This window comes from Caloenas nicobarica, chromosome 14 (genome assembly GCF_036013445.1).
Source record: "Caloenas nicobarica isolate bCalNic1 chromosome 14, bCalNic1.hap1, whole genome shotgun sequence".
In the NCBI taxonomy this organism is placed as follows: Eukaryota; Metazoa; Chordata; class Aves; order Columbiformes; family Columbidae; genus Caloenas; species Caloenas nicobarica.
In genome coordinates this window covers 1,564,506-1,589,201 of record NC_088258.1, presented here as the reverse complement: position 1 = coordinate 1,589,201, position 24,696 = coordinate 1,564,506, and the positions used below count along the sequence as shown (strand labels likewise).

The following is a 24,696-nucleotide window of genomic DNA, read 5'->3' as shown; positions in this document are numbered from 1 at the left end:
CTGCCAGCACCTCCCCAGCAGGCAGAGCCCCCGGGCGCTTTCCATCCCTGCCCTGCCTCCATTCTTTTTGATTCTTTCACCGATTCAAAAATGTGTAAATGAGGCCGCAGCTTCCCAATCAGGCTTGGCCAGGAGCTAATTGGCTTTAAGCAGGGAAACCTGAACATGCTAATGACGGCGGTAACAAGCGCGGGATGCGCCTGGAAGGGGAGCCAAGCCCTGGGCTCAACGATCGGCTGACTCTGAGACGCGTCAATTAACAACAAGGAAGATAATTTATTAATGCTCCTTTGCATCCCCCCTGCCCTTTGCTCCTAATTACAGTTTGATACATGAAACATTGCGGAGTTTTGCCAGGTCTTCCCGCCTGGAGCATCCCTGGGCAGAGCAGCCTCTCGGGAGGGGGCAACAAATAGCCCAGGACCAGGGCTGGGGGGTCTCCAGCCAACACCAGGGACCCCAGAGCTCTCCCCCCGCCAGACCACAGGAGATGAAGGGATCCCTGGGGTGGGATCCAGCCCGGTCAAGCTGCAAAGAGTCTCAGAGGAGCAGGGAGCTGCTCCCTGGGGGGGTCTGAGCCCCCCAAACCCTTCCCCAGGGGCTCCCTCGCTGGCTGCAGAACCCAGATGCTTCACCCTGCGAAGGGCACAGGCTGCAAAGCATGGGGGAGGCAGCAATGGGGTTTTTAGGGGGGCTGCGGGAAGGGCCAGGAGCCGGGGAGTTTTGTGTTTGACTTTCCAACCTATTTAGCATCAAGACCAGGGGGATGCGGAGCTGGGAAAGGGGAGAAGCCCATTAGCATTTCTAATGGAGTGGCTGCTTTTGCAAGTCACCCGACACCCAGTTATTAACCCCGATAAGAACTGGCGCCATTTGGGAAGCTGCTCTGTCCATCTACCCAAACCTCAGTGCACCCCAATTCCCCAGCCCTGGCAGGAAGGTGAGAAAAAGGCCGTTCCCTCCACAAAACAGGGGGGCAGCCCCAGCCCCGTCCCTCCACTGCCCAACATTTGCATTGCCATTGTGCTCATGTTTATGGCTGGGGGTTACAATTATGGGCAGCTCAAGGCCCTGAAGGTTGTTGGTTTTTTGTTGTGTTGTTTTTTTTTTTTTCTTTGCATGGTTATTCCAGTGGGGTTGTTGAGGCCAAAGGGCTCCCGGTGAATGCACAGAACGGCATTTGATTATGAAGAGCAGACAGCGGAGTTAATAAGGGCGCAGCTCCCGCCCTGCTCGGGAGCGACAGCGCTGGAGGAAGAGGCTGCTTGGCCTCTGTCAGCATCCCTGGGATTCAGGGGTGGTCCCTGCTGTGGAGCCATGATGCACAGGGTCACCCCAAAAATGCAGAGCAACTCAACTCCCCATTGACACCCTCCAGGGACCCATCACAGCCACCGCCGCTCGGGTCCCCTCTTGCTTTTCCCGAAGGTGGCACAAATGCACGGCCACCCTGGAATGCCTGCTTGGGCACCCCCCAGGGACATCGGCCACCTCCAGAGATCACCCAGAGACAACAACAGCAGGACAGGGCCACCTGCAGCCCTCGATGGCAGGAGGGGGACCTGAAACAAAACCAGCCTCGTGGTCCCAGGAGCAATATTTCACTTGCAACAGGAAAAGATATATTTTGAACAACCATGGGTGAAAAAGCAGTTGAACCCGCTGCTTGGGTTAAAACAAGTGAGAAACAGTGAATCCCCCAAAACCCTATGGAAAGCCAGGGCTGAGGCGTGCCCAGCTGTGCCGCGATGCTGGGCTGGGGCGCAGTGCTGGGCACATCCCTCTCCATCCCTCCGGAATGATGCGCGTCTGCACAGCAGCAATTAGAAACCCTCTTCCCGCAGCTCGCTCCCCCGTGTCCCTTTGATTCCCCAGCCCCGGGGGCCTGGGGACAGCCTGTGGCAGGTGTCTTGCCTGTGACCCAGGTCAATCGAGGGCTCTGATCTCCAAATGACCCTTCCCAGCAGTGAATATGTACCCACGCTCAAACAGCTTGCAGATGAAGGAGCAACAGACTGGAGATGATTTATTCAGGAATTAAAGGTTCAGTACTCCTTTTAAAGGCTGCTCCTCCGCACCGTCAGCCTTCATTGCACACAATTAAAGGGGTTAGCTGCCCCGGCCTGCCACGGCCCTCCTCCCTTCCAGGGGAATGGAATCAAACAAAACCAACCCCCCCGCACACCCCCGGGTCGGTCCGTCCCACGTACGGCTGGGGGCACTGCAGAAGGACCGACAAACTCATTGCACCAGCGGCCCTGAGCTCCAGCTCTGCCGGGGACCAGCTGGAGGGATGCGGGTGCTCAGGGTTTGTCCCCGCTCGCAGTGGGGATGCTCAGGGTCAGGGGGACGCTCGGTTTGCAGGGGAGGAAGCCGCGGTGTAACCCGTGCAAAGCCCATTCCTGCAGCCAGGGCTTGGCGAGATGCTCCTGGAGCCCTGGACTGGGAAGAATAAACCTTCCTCCTCCTGTTTAAGCCTCCAGAGCAAGACCCGACCCCTCCACCAGCTCAGCACCTCCAGGCAGGGACAGCGCTGGGCACATGTAAGATCACACCGGCATAATTCAAAAACATAGGCTTGAATTTCCCTCTCACACCGAGAGGGGAGATAAGGATAAAATTTGCCACCATCTGGATTATTTTTTCCCTTCCGAGCTGTGAGAACCGAGGGGCTGGTTTGGCTGCGGGGCGGGAGCATGGCTCACGGGCACGAGCAGCAGGAATTCAATGAAAAGTTTCCTTCCTCTTAGCAAAGAAAAGGAAGAAATCTGCTGGCAGCAGAGGCTGCTGATAATCTCTTTCCAAGGCAGTAAATTTTCCTGCAGCTACCCCAGCAAGTAATCCGGCAGATTATTACACCTTTCAGCAGAATCAGCCTTTTAAATACACTCTCCCCTTGCCATGCATCTTGTGTTTTATGACCTGACTTGCTGTCTGAGTGCAGCAAAACACAAATTATGCTCTTCTGCAACCGGAGCAGTGGCACCGGTGACAAATTTTATGCCTCTGGTAACTGGGATCCTTGGGCGCGGCAATAAATAAGGGAAATTTGCTCTTCAAGCTGCAGGGGGCTGGCAGCACGAGAGCCTGGGGAGGGGAAGGGACCCCCAACCACATCCCACTGACCCCAGCAATTGCAACGACGTTCGGATGGGCATGACATGGTCAATACATATACTTCTATAGGCCAGTTTTTTGGTTTTTTGGTTTTGTTTTTTTACAGATCAGTTGTTCCCAGTCTGAGCACTCCAGACCAGCAGCATGCCTCTGGAAGGCTGTTCAGATGCAAACTTATTGCTATTTAAAAAGAAAAAAAAAATTTTTATATATATATATATACATATCTATCTAACTACCTCTATAGATCTCGGATCACTCTAAGTGTGTCTAAGGTCTTTGTTTTCAATTACAAATAAAAAATACTCATATTGGTTTTCACTAAATTATCCTCTTGCAGCAATGGGCTGATTGTTCCCAGTTTCCCACCCAGATGGAGGAGAGCATAGGAAGAACATAAAAAGCCCACAAAAATCTCGTTTTTTTCAGGTTTAAAGTTATGTGGCCACCAGAAATGGGAACTCCTCCACTTCCCGATGCCTGAGTGGGCGAAAGGAAAGCAACTGTAGTAGTTAAAAAGCTTCTCTAAGAGACAAATCCTCCAATATTTCGAGTGCATCCATCCTTCCGCAGCCACACGGTGCCACGTCCCGGCGAACTGACAGCTGCTGGGATTTGATCAGCAGATGCTGATGGGGTATTGAGACAAGTCCCCAGAGCCATGAATAATTTCCGTGGATTTGTGTTTATTTGATCTCAGCATGGGGCTGGCCCAGCCCTGGCCGGACCCTCGTGCGCTGTGGGGAAGGGGCTGCCGGGCTCTCCAGATGGCTGCGCCACGGCCACCGCCGGCAAGGCTGGCTGTCCCCTCGGCATCGGGGCTGTCCCCTCGGCATCGGGGCTGTCCCCTTGGCATCGGGGCTGTCCCCTTGGCATCGGGGCTGTCCCCTCGGCATCGTGCTCCGGGGACCACAGAGCCCTTTGCCGGACCCTTCTCCTTCCCCCATCCCCACCTCCTGCACGGCCACACTGCCAGGCTGGGGGGTGAGGAAGGGACACCCCCCTGCAGCTTTCAGAGAAGAGAAAAGATCCCCCCAAGCTCACGACTTTTACTATTAACAAGTCTTTTTTTTTTTTTTTACCTTTCCTCTGCTTTTAAACGGACAAAAAGGGGAACTTTGCACCTTCTGGTTTGCGGAGCAGAAGCCACATGCCTGGGTTCTGCTGGCATCATCAAGGGTCAAGTGCTCTTTAGAAAGCAATTAGCGCATTTTAGAGTAATTAATTGCCCATAAGTCCCCATGGTCTGACACATAAACCCACCAGTTACCACCAGTTACCTCGGAACCTGTGAACGATGGGAGTCAGGGGAAAGGAGACCCAGCCCAGGCTCCAAACTGGGCAGCCAGTGGAAAACGCTACTGGCAGAAGGGATCAAGAAAACATGCCCCCCTGGGGTGTCCCCGGGATGCCCAGCTCCTACTCCAGTAGATAAATCGAGCAGTAAAGCCAGGCACACAGTCCAAATTTTAAACCAGGCAAATTCAACTGCTTTTACAAAAGCCATTTTAATGGAGTTCTGCCCATAGCGCCTTTGCATCCAGATTAAAAATCGCACTGGTTGGATCTGATGACTTACAAATCAAAGATGCTCCGAGCGGGGTGAGAGCCTGACCTTTGCCATCGGCGTGACGCCTCCCCCATCACCGTGTGCCAATTGAGCACACGGCGAGTCCAGCAGCTGCACCTCACCGAGGCTTCTGCAAAAATGCTTTTCCAGCCTGGGTCTCCCCTGCTGAACAAGCACTGAGTCCTGCTCGAAACTTCAGCTTCAAACTAACCACGAGTCGTTCTGAAACGCATCCAAAACTGTCTCATTTCTACCTAAGAAAACATAAATCAGTCCTCACTCATGAGCTGGAGCCAGGTCTGAGATCTGCAACAAAGCTGTGGGGATCCAGCAGCACAGATCCCAGTGACAGGTTTAAGCTCTCTTGGCCAGATCCACAAAGGTATTTGGGAACCCAACGCTCACTGAAATCGCCAGTGACTGCTCACCTTCAATCCCCCTGCAACTGGGATTTTCTGCTCCGAAGGGCAGAACAGAGCCGGTGCCTCGCTCTGCCCCAGATTCCCCCACCCTCCATCGCACCTGTGACACCTCGGCTGGCCGGGAGCATCCGCCCCGCGGCATCAATCCCCAGCACCCAACACCCGTCACCAGCACCAGGGTGGGAACAGGGGGTGCCCTGGGACAGGAGGGGGACAGGATGGAGCCAGCAGCACCAGTCCTGCTCTCGCTGCGTGGCGCTGGACCAGCCCAGCTCTGAGCAAGCAGTAGCTCCAACAGCAGCCCGGAGTGATGCTCAGTATGGCCCGGGGAAGGAAAAGCACCAGATTGGTGCAGTTACCTGAGTTTAGACAAATCTCCGCAGGTGCCTGGGCCGGGTTCAACAGTTGGCAGATGAGCAGCATCATCTGCAGCATCAGCTCTTGCCTGGTGCTTGGGGACAGCGGCAGGGAGCTGAAATGTGCTGAGGCAGCAATGCGACCATCACAGCCCCGTCTGGTCCCCAGCCGCGGGCAGGACCCGGCTGTCCCCATCTCCCCGGTCCTGCTGTGATGCCTCTGACAGCTCGAGTGGGGATCACTGGGCTGCTGCCTGCCCAGCCCTGGCAGGGGCACGGCCGCACGCTGCCCGCACCCCTGCCCGCACCCCTGCCCGCACCCCTGCCCGCACCCCTGCCCGCTGGCCTGGGACAGGCAGCAGATCTGCAGAGCAGCAGGTTACAGAATCATGCAGAATCCCAGCCTGGTTGGGCTGCAGGACCTCTATAGATCCCCCAGCCCAGCGCTGCTCACGCAGGGTCACCAGAGCAGATCACACAGGATCCCAGGCGGGTTTGAATGTCTCAGAGCAGGAGACTCCACACCCGCTCTGGGCAGCCTGCTCCAGGCTCTGGCACCTCCCGGCAAAGAAGTTTCTCCTCGTGTTCAGATGGACCCCCCTGTGTTTCAGTCTGTGCCCGTTGCCCCTCACCCTGGCGTTGGGCGCCACTGAACAGAGTCTGGTCCGTCCTCTGACACCCACCCTGAGATATTGATCTCATTGATCAGATCCCTCTCAGCTTCTCTTCTCCAGCTGAACAGCCCCAGCTCTCTGTGTCTCTCCTCACCAGAAAGATGCTCCAGACCCCTCAGCACCTTTGTGTCCCTGCGCTGGACTCTTTCCAGTAATTCCTTGTCCTTCTTAAACTGCGGAGCCCAGAACTGGACCTCATACTCAAGACGGGGCCTCATCAGGGCAGAGCAGAGGGGGAGGAACAACCTCCCTGGTCACACTCCCTCCGCACCCCAGGTTAACCCATCCCAAGGTGATGGTTACCCCATAACCCTTGAGACAGCTGCCTGCAAGGAGACAGGGATGGAGCCAGGGCTGCCCAGCTCTCCTCCCCATCGAGGAGCCAAAACTGCGTTTGAAACGAGAGAAGTTTCACCTTGCAAAGCCCAGACTGTGCCAAACAGCCCCTGGGCAAGAGCAAACCACCCCCTTGTGCCCCCTTCCCCGGGGCGGAGGTTGTGACAGCATCCCCCAGCCCAAACCCCGGCATGCCCCCAGCTTCTGCTGCGGTTTGCACCCTCCCTCCCTGGCTTTGGGGGTCGGCAGGGGAAACTTGGACTTCAAACCACCATCCCTGCATCCCACTCGGAGCAGTTCCCAGCAAAGCTCAGGCGATGATGGGTGCTGCAGTTCACGGCAGCTTCAAGCCGGAGGAGCTCGTCTGCCCTCCCTGCCTCTGTCAACAACAACAAAAAAACAAAAATACAATTTGTTTGGTGTTTATCTTGGGTTGAATGCTGTCACGCTGCTCTTGTTGGGATGGAAAATGCATCCAGTTTTCCACAGAAACAAAAAAGATTCCCCATCTGGGTCAAATTTGTAATCCAGCCTGTGGGAAGATGGGAAACAAATTTAGGTCTTTTTTTTGTGTGTGTTATCAGAAAAAGCCCCGTTTCCTGGCAGAGCGCGGAGCTGAGCTTTGCCCTGCAGCGTGGCAGTGATGTGGTGCTCGGTGCCATCCCGCCCCGCAGCGTGTGCCGCAACTCCAGCAGGAGCCGGGCAAAGGGAACCGGGAGAGGAGCCCCAAGACCCACTTTGCAGCCCGGAGCAGCTGCCAAATGGTTCTTCTCCCTGACAACCTGCTCAGCCACCTCCACACGCGTGCAGGACTTCTCTCTCCGGTCTGCAGCCCATCACATGGGAGCTAATAACTGTTTCCTCCGTAGATAAGGGACAAGCCTCAGAAATCCAGCCAAGCCCAGACAACGAGGCTTCGGGATGCTGGGGATGCTGCTGGGGACCCGCCTCCCCTCGCACTGCCATTCCGCTGGTCCCCAGGAAAAGAAACCCCCCACCGGGCAGGGAGGTGTGCGTGGATTATGCACTTTGCTCAAAAAAGAAGAAAAAAGAACTGTTTTTCCAGCTCTAGAGAAAAAGGCTGTGGAGATATCAGAGGATCTGGGGGTTTCTCCAGCCCGGTGTCCATGCTCCTTCCCTCCCTCCAGCAGGAACGACTGGGAATTCTCTAACAAAATATTTCTTCACTGGAAAATCATCATCAGTTTGTGGCAAGCAGAGCTGTTTGTGGGAAAGGACAGGATTGTGATTATTTTTAGCCTGGCTTCCCAAGGAAATGTGGCTTAAGCAATCCCACGGTCTGTCTGCCCGTCCGCCCAGCTGTCTGTCTGTCTTCCCCCAGCCACGGCTGATCCCACCGGCCCATTCCAGCCAGACTTGACGGAGGACAAGGATCAAGAATAGGAAGTTTGCCCATTTCCATGAAAAGCAGCAGCTGGGATCCCGAGTGCTGCCCTCGGCTTGGGACAAAGCAACTCCAGCACGACCCAAACTGCAGCAGCTCCATCCACACCAGCCCCATCCACACCAGCCCCACCAGGACATCACCTTGCTGGGCTTTGGGCTCCCCAGGTCCTGCTCAGTACCGGGGTATTTGGGTGGCCAGCATTGCAAAGGAAGGAGAAATACACTCCTTGCAACTAAAACTCATTTGCAGAAGCTGGAAAGATGCTCGGTAATCCTCTCATTAAGCAGAGGCACCTTTGGCAGGTGTCCCTGCCTGCCACACCTGTCCTCAGCTGTTTGCTCACAGCCTGGAGGTTTTGCCCCTAAATTTATCGGCAGTAAAATGTTTCCAGAAGCAGCAGAGGCTCCCGGCTCGGAGCCCGGCAGCGCAGGGAGGGAGGAAGGGACGGCAAGTGGCTGTGGTGGCAGAGACCAAGCCTGCCAGGGACCGACACCGTCTCCCCGGGCTGTGTCCAGAACCAACAGTAACTCCCAGCAAAGGTGAGAACCCAACTCGTTTTTTAAACCCGGTTTATTTTAAAAATCCAGCTCGTTTTCTTAACCCAGCTCATTTTTCCCTTGCGGCACCAGAAGCAGACAGGCTGGTGGCCACCTTGGCCACCCGTGTTAATGACCTGCAGCCCAAGTGCTGCAGCACAAAACTCTCTCGGTCCAAAGGGAGCCAGACCTGGCTGTGATATGTGGGATGACCACAACCTCCCGGCACTCCGGAGTCATGAAAAAGCAAGAAAGAGGTTCCCATGGGCTCCTCACTACCCCAGAGCGCAGCATGGGGCCACATGGATGCTCATTTACCCGCTTACACAGCACTGGGAACAGCTTGGGGCACCTGGGTGAGAAGGAAAGCAGCAATGCAGCCATCCAGGAGCTTGATTCTATTCCTCACCTCCTACAGCATCACCGCATCAGCATCCTTAACCAGACACTTCGATATCGGGTGATGATGGATGGGTGGGCGGATGATGGATGGGAACGTGCAGCTAGACGGACAGATCGATCCCGCATCCCTGGAAGCTGCTCCTGATAACCCAGCCCGGGGCGAGGAGCAGCCGGGGACCAGCAGGACACCACAGTCACGACAAGCCAGCAGCCAGCATGACAATGGGACCTGTCTAGAGGCAGAGGAACCGGGACCACCTCTCCTTCAGCGCTGGTTTTCCAGCCAGCTGGGTAAGGAGGAAAATGGGGAGCACATGGCAAATTCGGAGAGGAGGAAACAGCCTCAGGTTGCACCAGGGGAGGTTGAGGTTGGATCTGGGGAACAATTTCTTCCCCAAAGGGCTGTGGGGCATTGGAACAGGCTGCCCAGGGCAGTGCTGGGGTCACCATCCCTGGAGGGGTTGGACAGACGGAGATGAGGTTCTCAGGACATGGGGCAGTGCCAGGGCTGGGTTATGGTTGGACTCAATGATCTTGAGGGTCTTTTCCAACCCAAATGATTCGATGATTTTCTGGAGCAGAGGGGAAGAACAGAGCCCATCGCAGAGCCCCACAGCCCCTGCGGGCACGCAATGTCCCTCTGTCCACCTGTGACCGACTCAGCCCCTCAGATGGACAGACAGACGGACAGCAAGGCAGCCCAGAAAGCGCTGGGTGCTCCCACTTCAGAGAAAAGCGGCCACAGGGATGGTCTGTGCTGGGATTCGGGGATCCCTCTGCGCCCCAGCCAAGGATGCTGCGCCCACTCGGAGCGCTTCTCTGGGGGTGTCTGTCCCCGCGCCCCCCGCCAGCGTGGCCTTTGTGCCGCTGGAGGGGGCGACGGGGACCGGGGAGGGTGGCACCAAAGCAGGGTCCCACCAGAGCCCCCCGCGGATGAATCCTGCTTTAGGGTGAAACTTGATGTTGGGGGGAAAAAAATAAAAATGATAGTTCTGAAAAGTCACCTTCCAGCAAATGGATTTCCCCCCCCCGCCCGCATGTCGGTAGCTTTAAAGTAAAAAAACAAAAAAAAAACCACCACAAAAAAAACCAAAACAAAAACTTCTTTAGGCATTTCAGAATAGTTTTTCCTAGCTATTGCGAAAATTTAGATCAGAAAATGTGTTGGGTAAAATATTCAATTCCCCACAGCCTGGAGAGCCTCATCAAAAACCCATTTGAAGTATTACTCTCAAATCCCTCATGGCAATGGGATATTTTAAGGTCAGTTAAACTTATTATTCACTCAAGATTTTCTTTCAGGTCCCTGCATATTTCAAACAGATTTTTCCCCATTTCTAGTCCAACTGTGTTACAAAAACCCTTTCCCCCCCTTTTATTTCTGAAAAGAAAAAAAAAAAGTTGTCAAAAGAAAAGATACTAATCAGAAACAGCTTCTGAAGTCTTAAAACCCGCTACAGTTTGTACTTGTTACCGAAAAACATTGACGCTATCTCCAGATCCCTAAATCCCTTGACTTTTAAAACACTGAATGGAGCTGTGCTTGGAAAAGAGGAATTAACTCAAATTTGTTTTTCTTATTTGCAATTCATTTTCCTTGAAAGAGGGTATATACACAGATCTTTTTTCTCCCTTCCACTGTGCAAGGAAAGAAAAACTTCAAAACCTGCAACCTGCATTATTTTTGCATTATTTAGGACTTCCAACTTACTATAACTGCAATTTTTGCTCCTACCATCCCTTTTCCCTTCAAGGACACTTTTTTTTTTAAAAAAAAAACAAATAAAGATCACCTAAATAATACAATTGTTTAACTTCTGAATCGCCCCCACCTTGGGGAGGAGCAGAACAGCTCTTCCAGCAGCTCACAAAGCCCGAGAGGAGTCGGCTCTCAAATCCCTGGTACCTGGGCAGGGCTCAGCAGGATCCGTCCCTGCCGAGACCACACAACAGCCCTGATTGCAACTTGTCCGGCCCAAAACAATCAATACTTTAGAGAAAATGCAACAATATCTATTTTTACAGCCATCCACAGAGAAACTTGACAGCCGATTATGAGGTTCTGAAGTAGCAAAAAGATCAGCCTTTCCCCTAAAACACAAATGTCCAGTTTCTGCTCAAAACCTCCCCAGCTTTGAAACACCAACACCGACCAAATCCAAGATTTCACCTGGAAGATCACTGCTTTGTTTGTATTTTAAAAAAAAAAATGCTAACTCCTGCTTTGAGGAAAATTTAAATTTTGACTACAAGAAACCAAAGCCTGACTTCCCCGCTGACCTGCAGAGGACTTGTGTTTGTGTCTTCCCGATACAGCAGCTTTTCCGGAGACGGGATAAATCACTGACACAAACCAGCTCCTCTCGTTACCAGGGACCCTCAGAAAGGTGGGATTTGGGGTCATCCCCAACCCGGCCGCACGGTCCCGCTCTCCCGCAGCTGGGATGCCCGGTGGTCACGGCAGAGCCAGCTCCCCAGCGCTGCCACCATCCCCTGTCCCGGCCAGCAATATTGCTCGGGCAGCGTTTTCCATCTGATTTCGGCACTTCCAGATCTCCTCGGAAACTCAAGGAGAAAACGGGCTCTAACCTCACAAGAGGTTGAACGTAGGGACGGACCAGTGGACGCCACCGCCCCGGCCATGGCCTGAGCCTGACACAAAACCGCCCCGGCCACCTCCTGCATGAGTTCGTTCCACCGCGTTCCTCACCTCCCAGCATCCCCTAACGAAGATGAGATACTTGGCCATGGAGAGGTAGCGTGGGGAAGATCAGGGCCCCCAGGGTCTCCGAGTCCTTCCTGGCTTCCAGGGATGACAACGGGCGATCACCAGAAAACCGTCCTGAGGACCCATCCCCAGGACCATTGCACCTCCCCGGGACGGAAGGGTCATCCTTACAAACCATTGGCTGCTCCCTGAAGTCGATCGACATTTATACCCCAGGTAACAACTTCACAAATTCCTGAAGGTCACAAATAATACTAAGAGCCCTACTCGAAGCCAAGAGTAACGCGGCCAGCACGGGAGGCAAATTGAGCAGAGAGGAAAAGATTGCAAGTGCCCGTAATCTTGCTCCAGAGAGCAAAGAGTTTAGATATTATTAAACAGTTCTTAGTATTTGCAGCCATCTGGCCTGCACTTCTCCATTTATTCAATCAGACATATGTTGCTTTTATCCCCACCACTGCCAGCTCTCCCTGTCTCTGAAAACACGTGCATCCTCGCTTCTCTGCTCGTTTCCAGCTCAGCACAACGCAGAGGCTGCGAGTTCGGCACAGCGCAGACTCCTAGCAAGTGAACACATCTGTCAAAGCTGCTTCCACCAACAGATCTTCTCCTGTTTGTACCTAAAAAAAATCAGTGTTTGCACAAAACAAGGCAGCGCTGGCACATGGAGATGCAATTTCATGTTGGGAACCCCGCTGCTGCAAAGCAGCATCACTCCCCAAAGCCAAGGGCGTCCTATCGATTCATGCCAGCCCTGGGGCTGGAAGGAGAGGTCTCCTCCAGCTGGGAAGGTGAGGAGGACCAGAATCCATGAAACGTGTGTGTCTCTCCTGGGACATCACAGCACACGTCTGCCAAAGCCAGGAAACCCACCCCGCGCTGCTCTGCAACCCCACTACACACCCAGGCCACCCCTGCCAAGGTGCAGCACCACAAACCATCTCCTCTGACCAGCCCCCTCCTTGCGCCTTTCATTGCCAGCTATGACTTCTTCCCCCTAACAGGGAGAATGCCCACCCAGGGGGACCAGAAGCCAGAACTGCAAAAAAATGCATAGAAAAGGAGAAAGAATAACACTGCACTGCTCCAGCAACACAGAGTCTGAGGGCTCAAGCCAACAGCATCACCCTGGACCTCTACAGTCTTCAGAGGGCAAGAGAACGAGGAGATCCAACAGTCTGCCAAGGACGGCCAACACTGCCACACTGCTGTTGGTCATGGGAAGGGACCTACGAGCCATGGAGGCTGTTTCAGAGCTGCCATCATCACCAGCAAGAAGATCAAGCTGTTGGTTGGGATCAGGCTTAGCTCCCACCAAGCATGAAAACTCTGTCTCTTTGGCACCTGGAGATGACAGCTCTCCTACAATACGCCTCTCATCCCCCGGCAGCCCTCAGCAAAGCACATCTTCACCTTCACACCAGCTTTAGTTGCATGTTCCTCTTCCACGAGGCTCCTCCAAAAACCGCCCTTCAGGCAGGAACAGCCTCTTCGAGTCCGCAACAGGGCAAGGACTGAATTACGTTTAATTACACACTGTCCAGGGTCTTAAGTATCAGGCCAAGTGTTACCAGATGTGCAGGAATCTCTGTCAAAGCGATCCGCAGGCTCGAATGCCTGTTTGGATATTTAATATGTTGGTATCTGGGGTGTGAGGGTCAGAGACGGGGTTTTCGATGCAGATGTTACAAATCTTTTCTACTCTTACCATCACCTTTTAATAACACCATAAATCATCAGGCACTTCTCAGGTGACCACATAATTGCCCATTTGTGTATCTGAGCGAGCTTATCCAGACTCTTACTCTTTGCTGCCAGCAAAGGAGACCTGCTGAGAGCAGACTCCGGGGTTCTGCGTGCCCCATCTCTCTCTGCACAAGTCATCTCTTGGCATATGTGCTTCAGATGCACCGTGGCAGTGCAAGGAAAAGACAAGTAACTGATACGGGAAGATTAAAAAAAAGGTTGGAACGGTCTGTTCCTAATGCGAGCCTTGCTGCTCGCAGCCTTTGATTGCAGCAGAACCAAAAGATGGAAATTCACTGGAGGCAAAAGAATTAATTAAAAGGATAATAAAGGAGCATCAGTCTGTTGGAGTCCTGGCATCGATTCTGAAAGTAGTTTTGAAGTGGCAACGGTTTTACTTTTTCTTTAAAGTTCTGCTCCGTCCTGCACAGTGACTCGGGGAGCGAACGTGCAGCACATGCGGTGCCTGATGCTAACATCGCCCAGGGACGAGGACACCGAGGAACAGCCTGCCTGCTGCTGGGGACACCCAGCCACCGCCCCAGCACCCTTCCACCTCCTTCTGCTTCAACGGGTTTCCTCCAGACCCTGGAGGAAAGGAGATTTCTGCAGAAATCAGGTCTCTTCAGGACCTCGCGCCACCATCCTACACTGAACTGCTCCTAACTGCTTTCTTCTGATCCACTGAGATCTTCAAACCGTGGTGGAGCCACCATCCTTCACCCATCTGCGCAGCAGGTAATTAGCCAGCACACCGTGCTCGCAGCCCGGGCTGATTGCGGTGACTCGTTAGGGCCGTATGGGCTCAGCAGCCCCATCGCCGCCGCCTGCGCTCCCCTGGGATGCAGCTGAAGCACCAGAGATGAGCTCTGACACCCAGCACTGGCAATGCCCACCCTGTCATCACGCCATGCGCTCTTGGGCAGGTTTGGGTGATCGTGGTTGTCCCTGGTTGCCTCCTAAAACAGCCCAGGCAGGCTGCAGAGACAGGGAGCTGCCGCGGAGCTGGGGACACCCTTCATCACCCACTAGAAGAAAGCAAGGGATGTGGTACAGGCACCCGGAGAGCCCCGATCGGTGGGCCAAGAGACACAAGTGACCTGGAGCCATCTGCTAGTGCCAACACCAGGATACCATCCTCCAACAAAACTATAACCCACCACTCTACCATCTAACCCACCCACCTAAGAGGAGATCTGAGCTTCAAACCCACACAGATGCAGAGTGCTGCCATCCTTTTAGAATCACAGAACGGTTTGGGTTGAAGGGACCTTCCCAGCTCCCCCAGTGCCCCCCCTGCCATGAGCAGGGACATCGGCACCAGCTCAGGTTGCTCAGAGCCCCGTCCAGCCTGGCCTGGGATGTCTCCAGGGATGGTTCAGCCACCACCTCTCTGGGAACCTGGGCCAGGCTCTCACCACCCTCACGGCCAACAATTTCTCGCTCGTGTCTAGCCTGTTTTAGCAAACCTCCCTCTCCACGCAAACTCAAAATAAATAATAAAGCACAACTTCAGCTGCAGGAGCCAGCCAAGCACAGCCTGCACCCTGGGAAACCCAGCAGCTTTAGTCCCCCTCCCGCACGTGGCCCCATCCTGGGGCACTGGGATGCTCCCGCCACCGCCGTCAGACCTTCATCCCCAACGCGTGCGCTGATGCGGGGCAGGATCAGGCCCTTGGGGACACATTTCTCCCTTGAGGACACATTTCTCCCTCCTCTTTCCGGCAGCAGCCCGGCCCCTGCCCGACAGCTCCTTTGTGCAGGAGGCAGCAGCGGCAGCTCCGCGCCGCCCGGGTGGCAGCAGAGCGGATGCAGGTTGTCACACTCGGGTCTCCAACACGGCGGGGGGACGTTCAGCTCCCTCCCTCCCCACAAAATGGGCTTTTCATGGAGACAAATGATCCCTTCCCTCAACAAAACTGAAATTCTCAGCCGAAAGTACTTGGCAGCGGCCCCTTGAAATTTTTCTCATGGCTTGCGTGGCTGAGGAACACGACTTTCTGAAATATAAAAGCAGACGGAGGAAGCAGCGGATGCTCTTATTGAAGAATACGTCCCCCCTGCGCCCCGCTGGGCTGTCACTCGCAGGGATGGAGCCGGCAGGTCCCAACCAGCTGGGAAAAGCCCTGCCTGGCCATCAGCATCCCCCCAGCCCTGGAAAGCCACCGCTGTGCCGGGGTGGCCCCCGCGGGGACCGGAGGGGCGGCCAGCGGCCCCCGCCCGCTCCACAGCATCTATTGACAAGCGGCAGCGATGAGGGTCGCGCTGATGAGCACCTGATCAATGGCACTTATCGAGCCCCCTCCACGCTCCCAGTAATTGGAGGATTTCTGTCCCTTCTGCTCTTATTGATGTGCCCTCCCTGGCAGGGTGTCCGTGGGGGGACGTTGTCACTTGGAATTACAGGGGAGCCGAGCGGCACAGGCAGGATGGGGACCGGCGGCACAGCACGTGGTGCGAGGCATCAGGCGGGGAGAGGCTGGGGAAGCCTTTGAGGCACGGCCAGCACCCACAAACAGCCTCAAGGAAGGAAAAAATTAAGAAATAAAATATCTGATGTAGGACGGCAGGGGTGGCAGATCCTGCCCTCAGCTGGGTGCAGGCAGCCCAGACCCCAGGAGCAGGATTTGGGGTGCTGGGGGCTCCGCAGCAGCTGGGAAGTCGGGTGATGCAGGAGGGCTCTGGCAGCCCCCGCAGCACTGGGCAGGAGGCACAAGTATGATGTGGCCTCTGGGGATGGGATCTGTCACTTTTCTTGTCCCTTCCCATCAATCATCAGCGGCTCTTTTTTTTTTTTTTTTTCCCCTTTTATTTTTCCTTTTTTTTTTTTTGAAAAAAAAAATTTCACAATGCGGTGCCTGCCGAAAGCAGCTGCTAATTCATGGGCTGCAGCAGCCCAAAGGGTGCAGAGGGGCAGGGGAGGCGATGGCCAGTTCTCCGTTCCAGCTGCAGAAACACCTCCCGTGCACCCCCGGGTGGGTGCAACACTCACGGCCACGCACACGCGCGCTGTGGAGGGGCTCAGTAATAAATCAATAGCCAAGTGGTCAGCCTTACCCTCTGCAAGGACGCTTAACAAGGTCACATCCTTATTCTCTCCAGACTAATGAGTGGAGATTACTAATAAGACCTCAGTGACAAGTGACTGTATTAATGTAATTCTCTCCTGCTTGTAATCAATTTTGTGTGTTAAAATGCGCAGCAGTCCCGGCCGCCTGGGACGCCTGTGCCACCCCCAGCACCGTGGGGCTGCTGGTTGGGCTGGGAAAGAGGAGTTTTATTCCCCATCTGGGGGGTTCCCTCGGCAGAGCATCCTCAGTCATACAAAAATCACTCCCAGGAGGAGCCCAGCAGCACATCCCGCTCGCAAAGTGCTGCTGTTTCCACCTAAACCATTTCTGTGCTGGCGCTTTAATAGATGAAACAGGGGAAGTTTTCTGCAACTGCTCAGGAGAAGTTAATTTCAGCCATTTCACCCCGTATTTCAGCCTCAAACGGTGCCAGCCCCAACACGCTACATGCTCCAGGTCCCAGCAGTTTGCGTCGCCAACCAGCCCAAACCGAGCAGCACGTGTCAGAACTGGGATGTTCCTTTGGTCTGCAGCTCCAGAGCATCCCAGCCGAGCCTGGATCTGTGCAGGCAGAGCCCGCCCTGCCTGCGAACACCAGCAGCACACGGGCCCGACGTTTCCCACGCCGAGCCCCGGGATCGCTTGCAGGTTCGAACCCGGCTGGCCGGGCACGCTGCCTCTGTGCCACGGCTACCGCCCCCGTGGCCTGGCCGCGTGCAATATTCCCCATTTGCATTTCAAACGACTCTTCAGATCAAGACTGACTCACTTAAGAGACGCATGAATAATTTTGAAGACGTTTAGGCTTCTGTGATCTGCGAGCTGTCTCTGCGCAGAGGGAGGAGGCGGCGATATCAAATGGGATGCTGTGGATTTTCCACCCAGGACCATTATTAGCACGAAAGGTGACGGCGTAAAACCTGAGCAGCCGTGTGTGCATCGTGTCCCGAGCACAGACACGTCAGGACCTCAGAGTCTGCAGAAAGCTGCAATGTAATTCTCGTGTGCAACTGCCATGAGTCTGTCATTTCCCACAGAGCAGAGCTGGCCCACCCCACTCATAGGGAATAATCTGGACAAGCCCAGGGTAAGACGTTCTGCTAGAGAGATCCGCGTGGGATCCTGCAAACCCACACTCGCCAGAGCAATGTGCAGCATCCCCCGGCCATACATCCTCTTGCAAGGAAAGACTCATCTTAAACCACGGCCCCAGCAGTGCCCGGGCTGGCCCAGACCAGCCTGCACCTCCCACCTCTCCTGGTCCCAACTGCGGGCTGGGCTTTCGGCCGAGCGCTTTCCAAAATCCCGCAGAAAGCCGCCCAGAACATCCCTCTGCTCCTCGCTTTCCTAAATTTCTAAGCAAACGCACCAGGAACGTGCGGTGGGAGGCGCAGAGGGAGATCCAAGAGCTCCGTCGGCTCCTCCGCCGTCCCCCCCAGGGAGATGGGTGCTGATTTTTTAGCTCTCTGGAGCAGGGCAAGGAGGGGAGGGCTGCCAGGCTGCCCCAGCCCCTCGACCGCCCCACAACCTGGGCTGTGGGGAAGGAGCCGCTGGGCTCGGGTCCCCCCAGCTCCTGGAGCCCCCCGGGACACGGGCGCATCCCCCCAAACCAGCCGGCTCCCTAAGCAGGAGGATTTCCACAGCCCTTTGAAAAGCCATTTAGAGCTAAGTCCTGGTATTAAACCTGGCCTTTCATTAGTCAGGTTTTCAATCTCTGCCCGAGCCTGTCTCAGCAAAAAAGTTTTTTAAAAGGTCAGGAAGAAGCTTTTAAGCATATTTGCCAATTAAGTATTGTAGCCCCCTCCCCGGCTGGATGCGAGCTGCCCGCTTCCGTCTCAGGGGATGGTAATTACTGTTTTATAAATAAGCTTTGAAGTCTCTTAAGTAATAGCCTCTCCTTGCATAAGAGCACCCTCTAAATCCACTGGCCTTTTCCACTTTCTGTCACTGTCTGGATCTAAAAATAATCTAGGGGGAAAAAAAAAAAGTATATACTTTAAAGAAAAAAACCCAGAAACTCCCTCTTACCCCGTGATGACTATTTCTCCAGCCCCTCAATAATTCAACTAATAGAAACCCCGCAGCTTTCACTGCTGTTTGTGAACTTTTCATGATGCTTGACATCTTTTCAGAAGTTCTGTGGAGTTACACGTGTGATAAAAAAAATCTGTCCACATTCTAATGTTCAGATTTCTAGCCCCTGAGGTTACCAAAGAGTAACCGGGGGATCACAAGAAAAAGGGTATGAATGAAGAAGTATTTTCCAAAAATATCGATTCACATACTATTCATTTTTTAAACCAGCCCTGTGATTTCCAGGTGCCCAGCTTTATCTGTTTATTTAAGCAGTCTGGGATAGCAGCACCGTCAGACTAGAAATCCTTTAGAAACTCAGGTTACTTCTGCACACCCCACTGCACAGCCCGTATACAAAACCACCATTTATTTAAAAGAGACAGAGAAAGCATTCCTCAGGCGGGAAGACTGCGACTTATTCCACTCCGCAAGTCACAGATTTCATCCCCCAAAAATCGCAGCCAACACTACCAAGCAGCTTTAATCACTTTAGACTGACACCATCTACGTAACAACACGTGGAATCACCCGACTTGATTTTGCCGTGCGGCTCAGCCAGGCTGAGATTTAGGCTCTCAAACCTGCTTGGATCAGCAAGAAGCACTTCATGGGCTCTGGGTCGGGAACAAAACTCAGGAGCTGCTGCAAGGGAATACACCAGCAGGGTGAAAGCGGGGGGCAGAGGGGTGTAAATCCTGCTCCCTGCCCCATCCCCGACCCAGTGCCAGAGGGACAGACCCCCCAAAACCAGCAGACACATCCCCTCGCCCACCCTGGGTAGGATCTGCCCCGGATCCCTTTAAACGGTTTCGAATGTTAATTCCTCATCGTGGCAGTAAAAGCTATTTTTAATCCCACGTGAAAGCAGTTTGCAGAAGACCAAACTTTGCACGTATTCCAGATTGTTTCCTCGCTCCAGGCAGTGCCGCGTGTCGGGGAGCAGTGAAACGGGGACACACCGTCACGGGGTGACCTGTCCGGCTGGCAAGGACGTGCACAGCACTTAAACCCTGTCCTAAGTGTAAAGCTGGGACTAAGACATTGCATAAAAGCAAATCCAAAGTGCTGCGCGCTAAATGAAAACTTTAAACTATCTTCTTCAGAGCTACAAAATTAAAGCTTTTTCTCAGGTTTCCTGTGTTTTTTCTTCGCATTTTAGGATTTATTTTCCAAACATGAGCGTGAGGATAGGAGAAGCTGATACAGAGAGGCTCTAATTTTGTAATGAAAGTTAGGAGGGGAAAAAAAAAAGAAGCTATTACAAAGCCATAAAGCCAAGAAGCACGCTGCAGGACTGAGTTTCTGCAAAAGCACCAAGAAAAAACAAGGGCTGCTCTCAGGCGCGGAGCTGAAACACAAGTCCGGCAGGAGAACAGATCAGCCGGTGTTGATGAATAAAGATAATGTCCCGGAGCAGCTCTCAGTGCATCGCCATCTGACTCCTCGCAAGATCCTTTTGTCTCTTCCCACCTATGCGTTTCTTAACTGTGCCTGTGAAAAGCTGCCCCTGGAAGGGGATCCTGCGCCAAAACTCAGCCTGGTGAGTCCAGAGGAGCTGAAATGTCAGATTTTTATTCAACAGCTTGTGCTATAGAGTGTCTTGATCGGTCTGTACAATCACAACACACACAAAACCCCCCTCAAGGCATCTACTTAGCTCTACTTTTCAGCTGCCAATAACACTCATAGCAAAAGTCAAAAGAGCAGCGCCGGAGCCAAAGGCTTCAGGGTTGCAAGGTTGGGAGATAAAGTCTGGCTCAAGAAATCCCGGATGGCTTTCAAGAACATTATTAGCTCCCATGAGTGGGTTTGAAGGAGGGGAAATAAAAAAATAACCACCCCACCTTGCATGTAGCAGCTCTCTGCAAACAGCCCACCTTCGCCAGGCGCTCCCGAGCTGGGACACCCCCAGCATGGTTCGACACATGCACAGAAGCACAGCGCGACGCACGGCGAACCACGCAAACAGTTCCTCCCCCCGCACGCAAACCTGCGTGCGCTGCAGCTCATCACAAGGGGAAATCACGATTAAAAGCTAAAATCAGCCTGCAAGAGATTCAGAGCTCTGGGATGGCTTTGAAGCACCAGAGGATGCTCGGCAGCGATGCCAGGAGACGTTCGCTAACTATCACTAGCCATCCCATAGTACTTTTTACTGCTTCTGTCCCAAACTGTAAGGAAATAAGGAATTCTTTACAATTCCTATGAAATCCAGGGATGTGGAGGGTCCTTGGGAGCCCTGGCCCAGCCCCTCCTGTGGGACTCTCGCTTGGGCTACTGAAAAAAAGCCAGAAGAGAAGACAGACAAGAGGGACTCGGATGATGGATCGTACGAGGAAACACAAACAGAGCAAAACTGTCGGATTGAGCTGATGTTGCTGCAGAGTTTTGGTAGACGGAGAGAAGGAAACTGTTCTTTGCGTGAGCTACATCAGGCTGAAATCCCCCAAACTGCCTTTTATGCAAGCCGGCATCTGCAAAAACCTTTCCCTGCACCACCTTCGTGCCCCAAAGCTGCCGTTATCCACCATTTCTCCTGCCTTTTTCCCCCCCAGCACCAGAACTGCCGAGGCTGCGCCAAATTACGGTGCAACTCTGAACCTCCAAGCAACACCAGGCGGCCGCAAGGGAAACCAGCCCGGCTCCGGCAACCGAAAAGGGAACAATCCCGGGCAAAAATCTCAGCTACGCCCCCAAAACGTCGCCAGCGGAGCAGAGCAGCGGCTGCCGGAGCACAGAGCCCACAGCCCCGCTTGCACGGGCACCGTACGGAACACAAACACCCCGAGAACCCCAAACGCTGCCTGTGACCCCAACTCTGCTGCCCCGGCACCGGGAAGTCCCTGCGGTGGACACGGGCGCTGCTCTGCAGCCGCCAAGGGGGTGACGCTGCCGTCACGCTGAGCACCTCTGCAGATTTTTGCAGTGAAGTTCTAAATATCATTGACAAACATCTAATTAAGTTCCTACGTTTGCCTTTGCCGGCGCTTCTGTAAAGCAGACAGACAGACACACGGACAGGTTCCCAGGTTCCCAACCAGGACACTGGCTGTCCCCAAACCCCCATGTGAGCAGACACACCACCATCACTGCTTCTTATTTGGGTTTACTTTAAGCAGTCCTGAGTGACAAAAAAAATTAAAACAGTGTTTTGCTTTAGGATAAAACGTCACGTCATGCTTGGATTATCCATTAGGTAATTTATGTTGCAGTCTAGAAAAGGTGTTTAATCATCTTATAATTAGCTAAACCTATAGTAACTCAAGGAATTTCATATGAGATGCTTGCTGCTTGCGCTGAACGTTTTCTTCTCACTAGCAAAAAGAACTGTTCAAAAAAAGGGACTTCTGGCTATTTCAAATTTAAATAAAATAAAACACTCTGGTAAGAACAAATGGTTTCTGCCAGTAACATAACACTGTAATATAAACTACTCAGCACCCACAACCAGATACTTCTGCTACAGCTGTGAAATCGCTATGGGACTGGATGACCAACAAAGAACAACATAATTCTGTGGCGATATTTCCAAGGGAATTCTTTTTTTTCTCCCCAGATTTACTTAAGACAAGCAACGACCTACAGGTGCCTTCGGGCCAAATATCTTGGCATGAGAAGCAGCTGGTGTAATTTTGGTTTCCTAGCAAGTTCAACTATTTTAAAAATGTTTACACCACTTCAAGATATTCATTGGAAAAACCTGAACTTCTGTCCAACTTCTATTTTCCTCCGCTCCAAACACACCCCAGCTTTAAGCATTTAGCTTTGTCTGGCTTTCCCAGGAAAAAACCCCTCAGCAGAGCAAAGTCTTGTAAGAAGACAAAACAGAGGCAAAGAGAAGAGGAAACTAAGGAAAATAGTTGTGCTCGTGATTAAAAACACACTTAACTCTATGCAGAGTTAAAGCAAAACATCTACTGATTTTTTTCTCACTAGAAAGGATGCAACCTCTCCCCAGCACAGCGTACACTGCCTTGCGATGCATCTGGCCGCGCTGAAAACCTTCCCTGCTCTAGTTCTCGAAATGTACCATAACCATATGCAGGATAGTCTTAGAACATTTCAGTGGTACGAGGCCAGGCTCCCTGCGAGCACTTACAGCACTAAAAACTCCCTACACAGCAATCCAAACCTAAGATTTATTTATTCTTCTCTTGCTGTGGTCCACCCTGCAAATGTCTCGCCGGACCATGGCAAGTGATATGAAAGCATTCGATCTTTCGCACTTTAATTATGTGCTCGCAGTCATCAAACTCCCATTCTGCCAAGTGAGATCTGTCTTGTAATCCTCGCCCAAAAAGATTAGTTATCATCGTTATTGTTTCTAGAGCAGCGTAGATACAAATGGAACTGAGAAATGAGCTAATAAATCACAGCAATATTATTAATACAGTCATAAAAATAAGTGTGCTACTTACTGTGTTTGAAGGTGCGTTAAGTCAATAACTTTACAGTCCAGATGTGGCCTTACAGAGCTGAAACTCTGCGGGTAAAATTACCACTAAAATTATGCTTGCCATTAAACACGCTGATTTTCACAGGTTATTATTTTGGCAAGGATTGCCGAGTTGCAGCCTTCCCCAAAACATCAAGAAACATTAAGAGCACGGAAGAAATAGAGTATTCCCGCGGGGCTTGGGGAGAACGGGATGGAGAGGCAGGAAGGACAGGGAGAGCTACTCCTTTTATTATTTTCAGATGTTTCCCTGAGAACACCGCAGCGCTTTTATAAATCTACACATTTGGACTCTCTTCAAAATAACGGACCAGATTCTTTTGCTGCCTTCAAGGGACTCGGTTCTCTGACTCCGCTTGGCCCGGCCACTCCAGAGTTGGCCAGGAGACGGGAGTTTAATAGACACCACATGCACAGTAGCTGCTCTTCCGAATGCTTTATCGCCTGAAGAGTTCAATTCCATTGAAACCCTCAAAACTAAACAACTCCCTTGAATCAATACGGCTCTGCCCTTTGACACAAACCTACCGAGGAATTCCAGCGACACTGGTTTACCCTTCCCCTGCCTTCGCCGGTTCACCGTTCCAGTTCTTGGCCAGGATCAAACCCGGTTCTCCAGGTCCTTGCTCCCTTTATTTTTATAAGCCACTCGAATAAAATAATTCTTAAATGAACCCGGTGGGGAAACAGCGGGATGACTAAGAATAAAGTGTTAAAGGTTAAAATTGCAAAGCCTAGATAATTAAAGAAGTCAATTTCTGCTGTCGACTGTCCTGCTCCCGGTCACCTGTCCCCAGCCGGCTGAGCTGCGTGGGACTGGGGACACGGGGACACAGGGACACGCTCCCATCACTTCCAACTTCAGCAGCAGCCCCGAAAAACCAGCCCCCTCCCCAGGCAAGGCGAAGGGGCGAACTGCTCCCCACCCCGCCCCGCGAACCGCAGCTCGGGTCCCTTCGCATCCCCGCTTGGGACCCGCATCCTCCCCCCGCTCTCAGCCCCTCGAACCCCCTTTATCTCCAGGGACCCGCCGCTCCCGGACCAGCCTGTTGCAGAGCAACCCCAGCACGGCACCGGACCGGGGAGGCAATTAAACACGGCTCGGCGCTTAATTAGCGATTCCCAGCCCAAACCCTCCCCCCTCGCCCCGCCGTTACCTGTACCAGCGCAGCCCCTTCTCGTAGCACCTGTCGAAGAAATGGGGTTCGGCACCCACGGCTCGCACCCCGGGGTGCGCCCGCAGGAACTCCAGCAGCGCCCGCGTCCCTCCCTTCTTCACCCCCACGATAATGGCCTGGGGGAACCGCCGGCTGCCGCCCCCCGCCGCCGCCCCCGGCCCCGCGGCCCCCGGCCCGTCGGGGAGAGCGGCGGGCGGCGGCAGCAGCAGGGCGGGCGGCAGCGGCTCGCAGGGCCCGGGCAGGCAGTAGAAGAAGTAGGTGAAGAAGAGGATCATGGTGAGGAGCAGCGAGGCGCGGCGGCCCCCGACGGGTCCCAGCAGCCGCCCGCTACATCCCATCGGGGGCCGCGCCCGGCCCCGCCGGGCAGCGCATCCCGCCCCGCCAGCCCCCCCCGAGCGCTCCCCTCCGCGCCCACCCGGCCCCTCCCCTCCACGCCCACCCGCGGGGCGGGGGACGGCGCACGACACGCGCGTGGGGGCGGCCGCGCCCTGAGGGGGGGGGCGGGGGGCGGCACACGCGTGGGGCACCGCCGGGATCCCTCGGGGAGCGGGACACCCCCTGCGCAGCCCCCGGGTGGGGAGCAGCCCGGGCCGGGCAGCCCCGCGCCCGCCCGCCCCCTC

At 53.8% G+C, this 24,696-nt stretch overlaps 1 protein-coding gene across 1 annotated transcript in view; it reads right to left on the bottom strand.

Moving 5' to 3' along the window:
- HS3ST6 (heparan sulfate-glucosamine 3-sulfotransferase 6) overlaps window positions 1-24,414 on the bottom strand; it is a 29,651-nt gene extending 5,237 nt beyond the window's left edge. The window contains exon 1 of the mRNA XM_065644863.1: window positions 24,056-24,414. Coding sequence (XP_065500935.1) covers window positions 24,056-24,414 — 359 coding nt within the window. The remainder of the gene's footprint in view (window positions 1-24,055) is intronic.
- Between the last annotated feature and the right edge of the window lie 282 nt (window positions 24,415-24,696).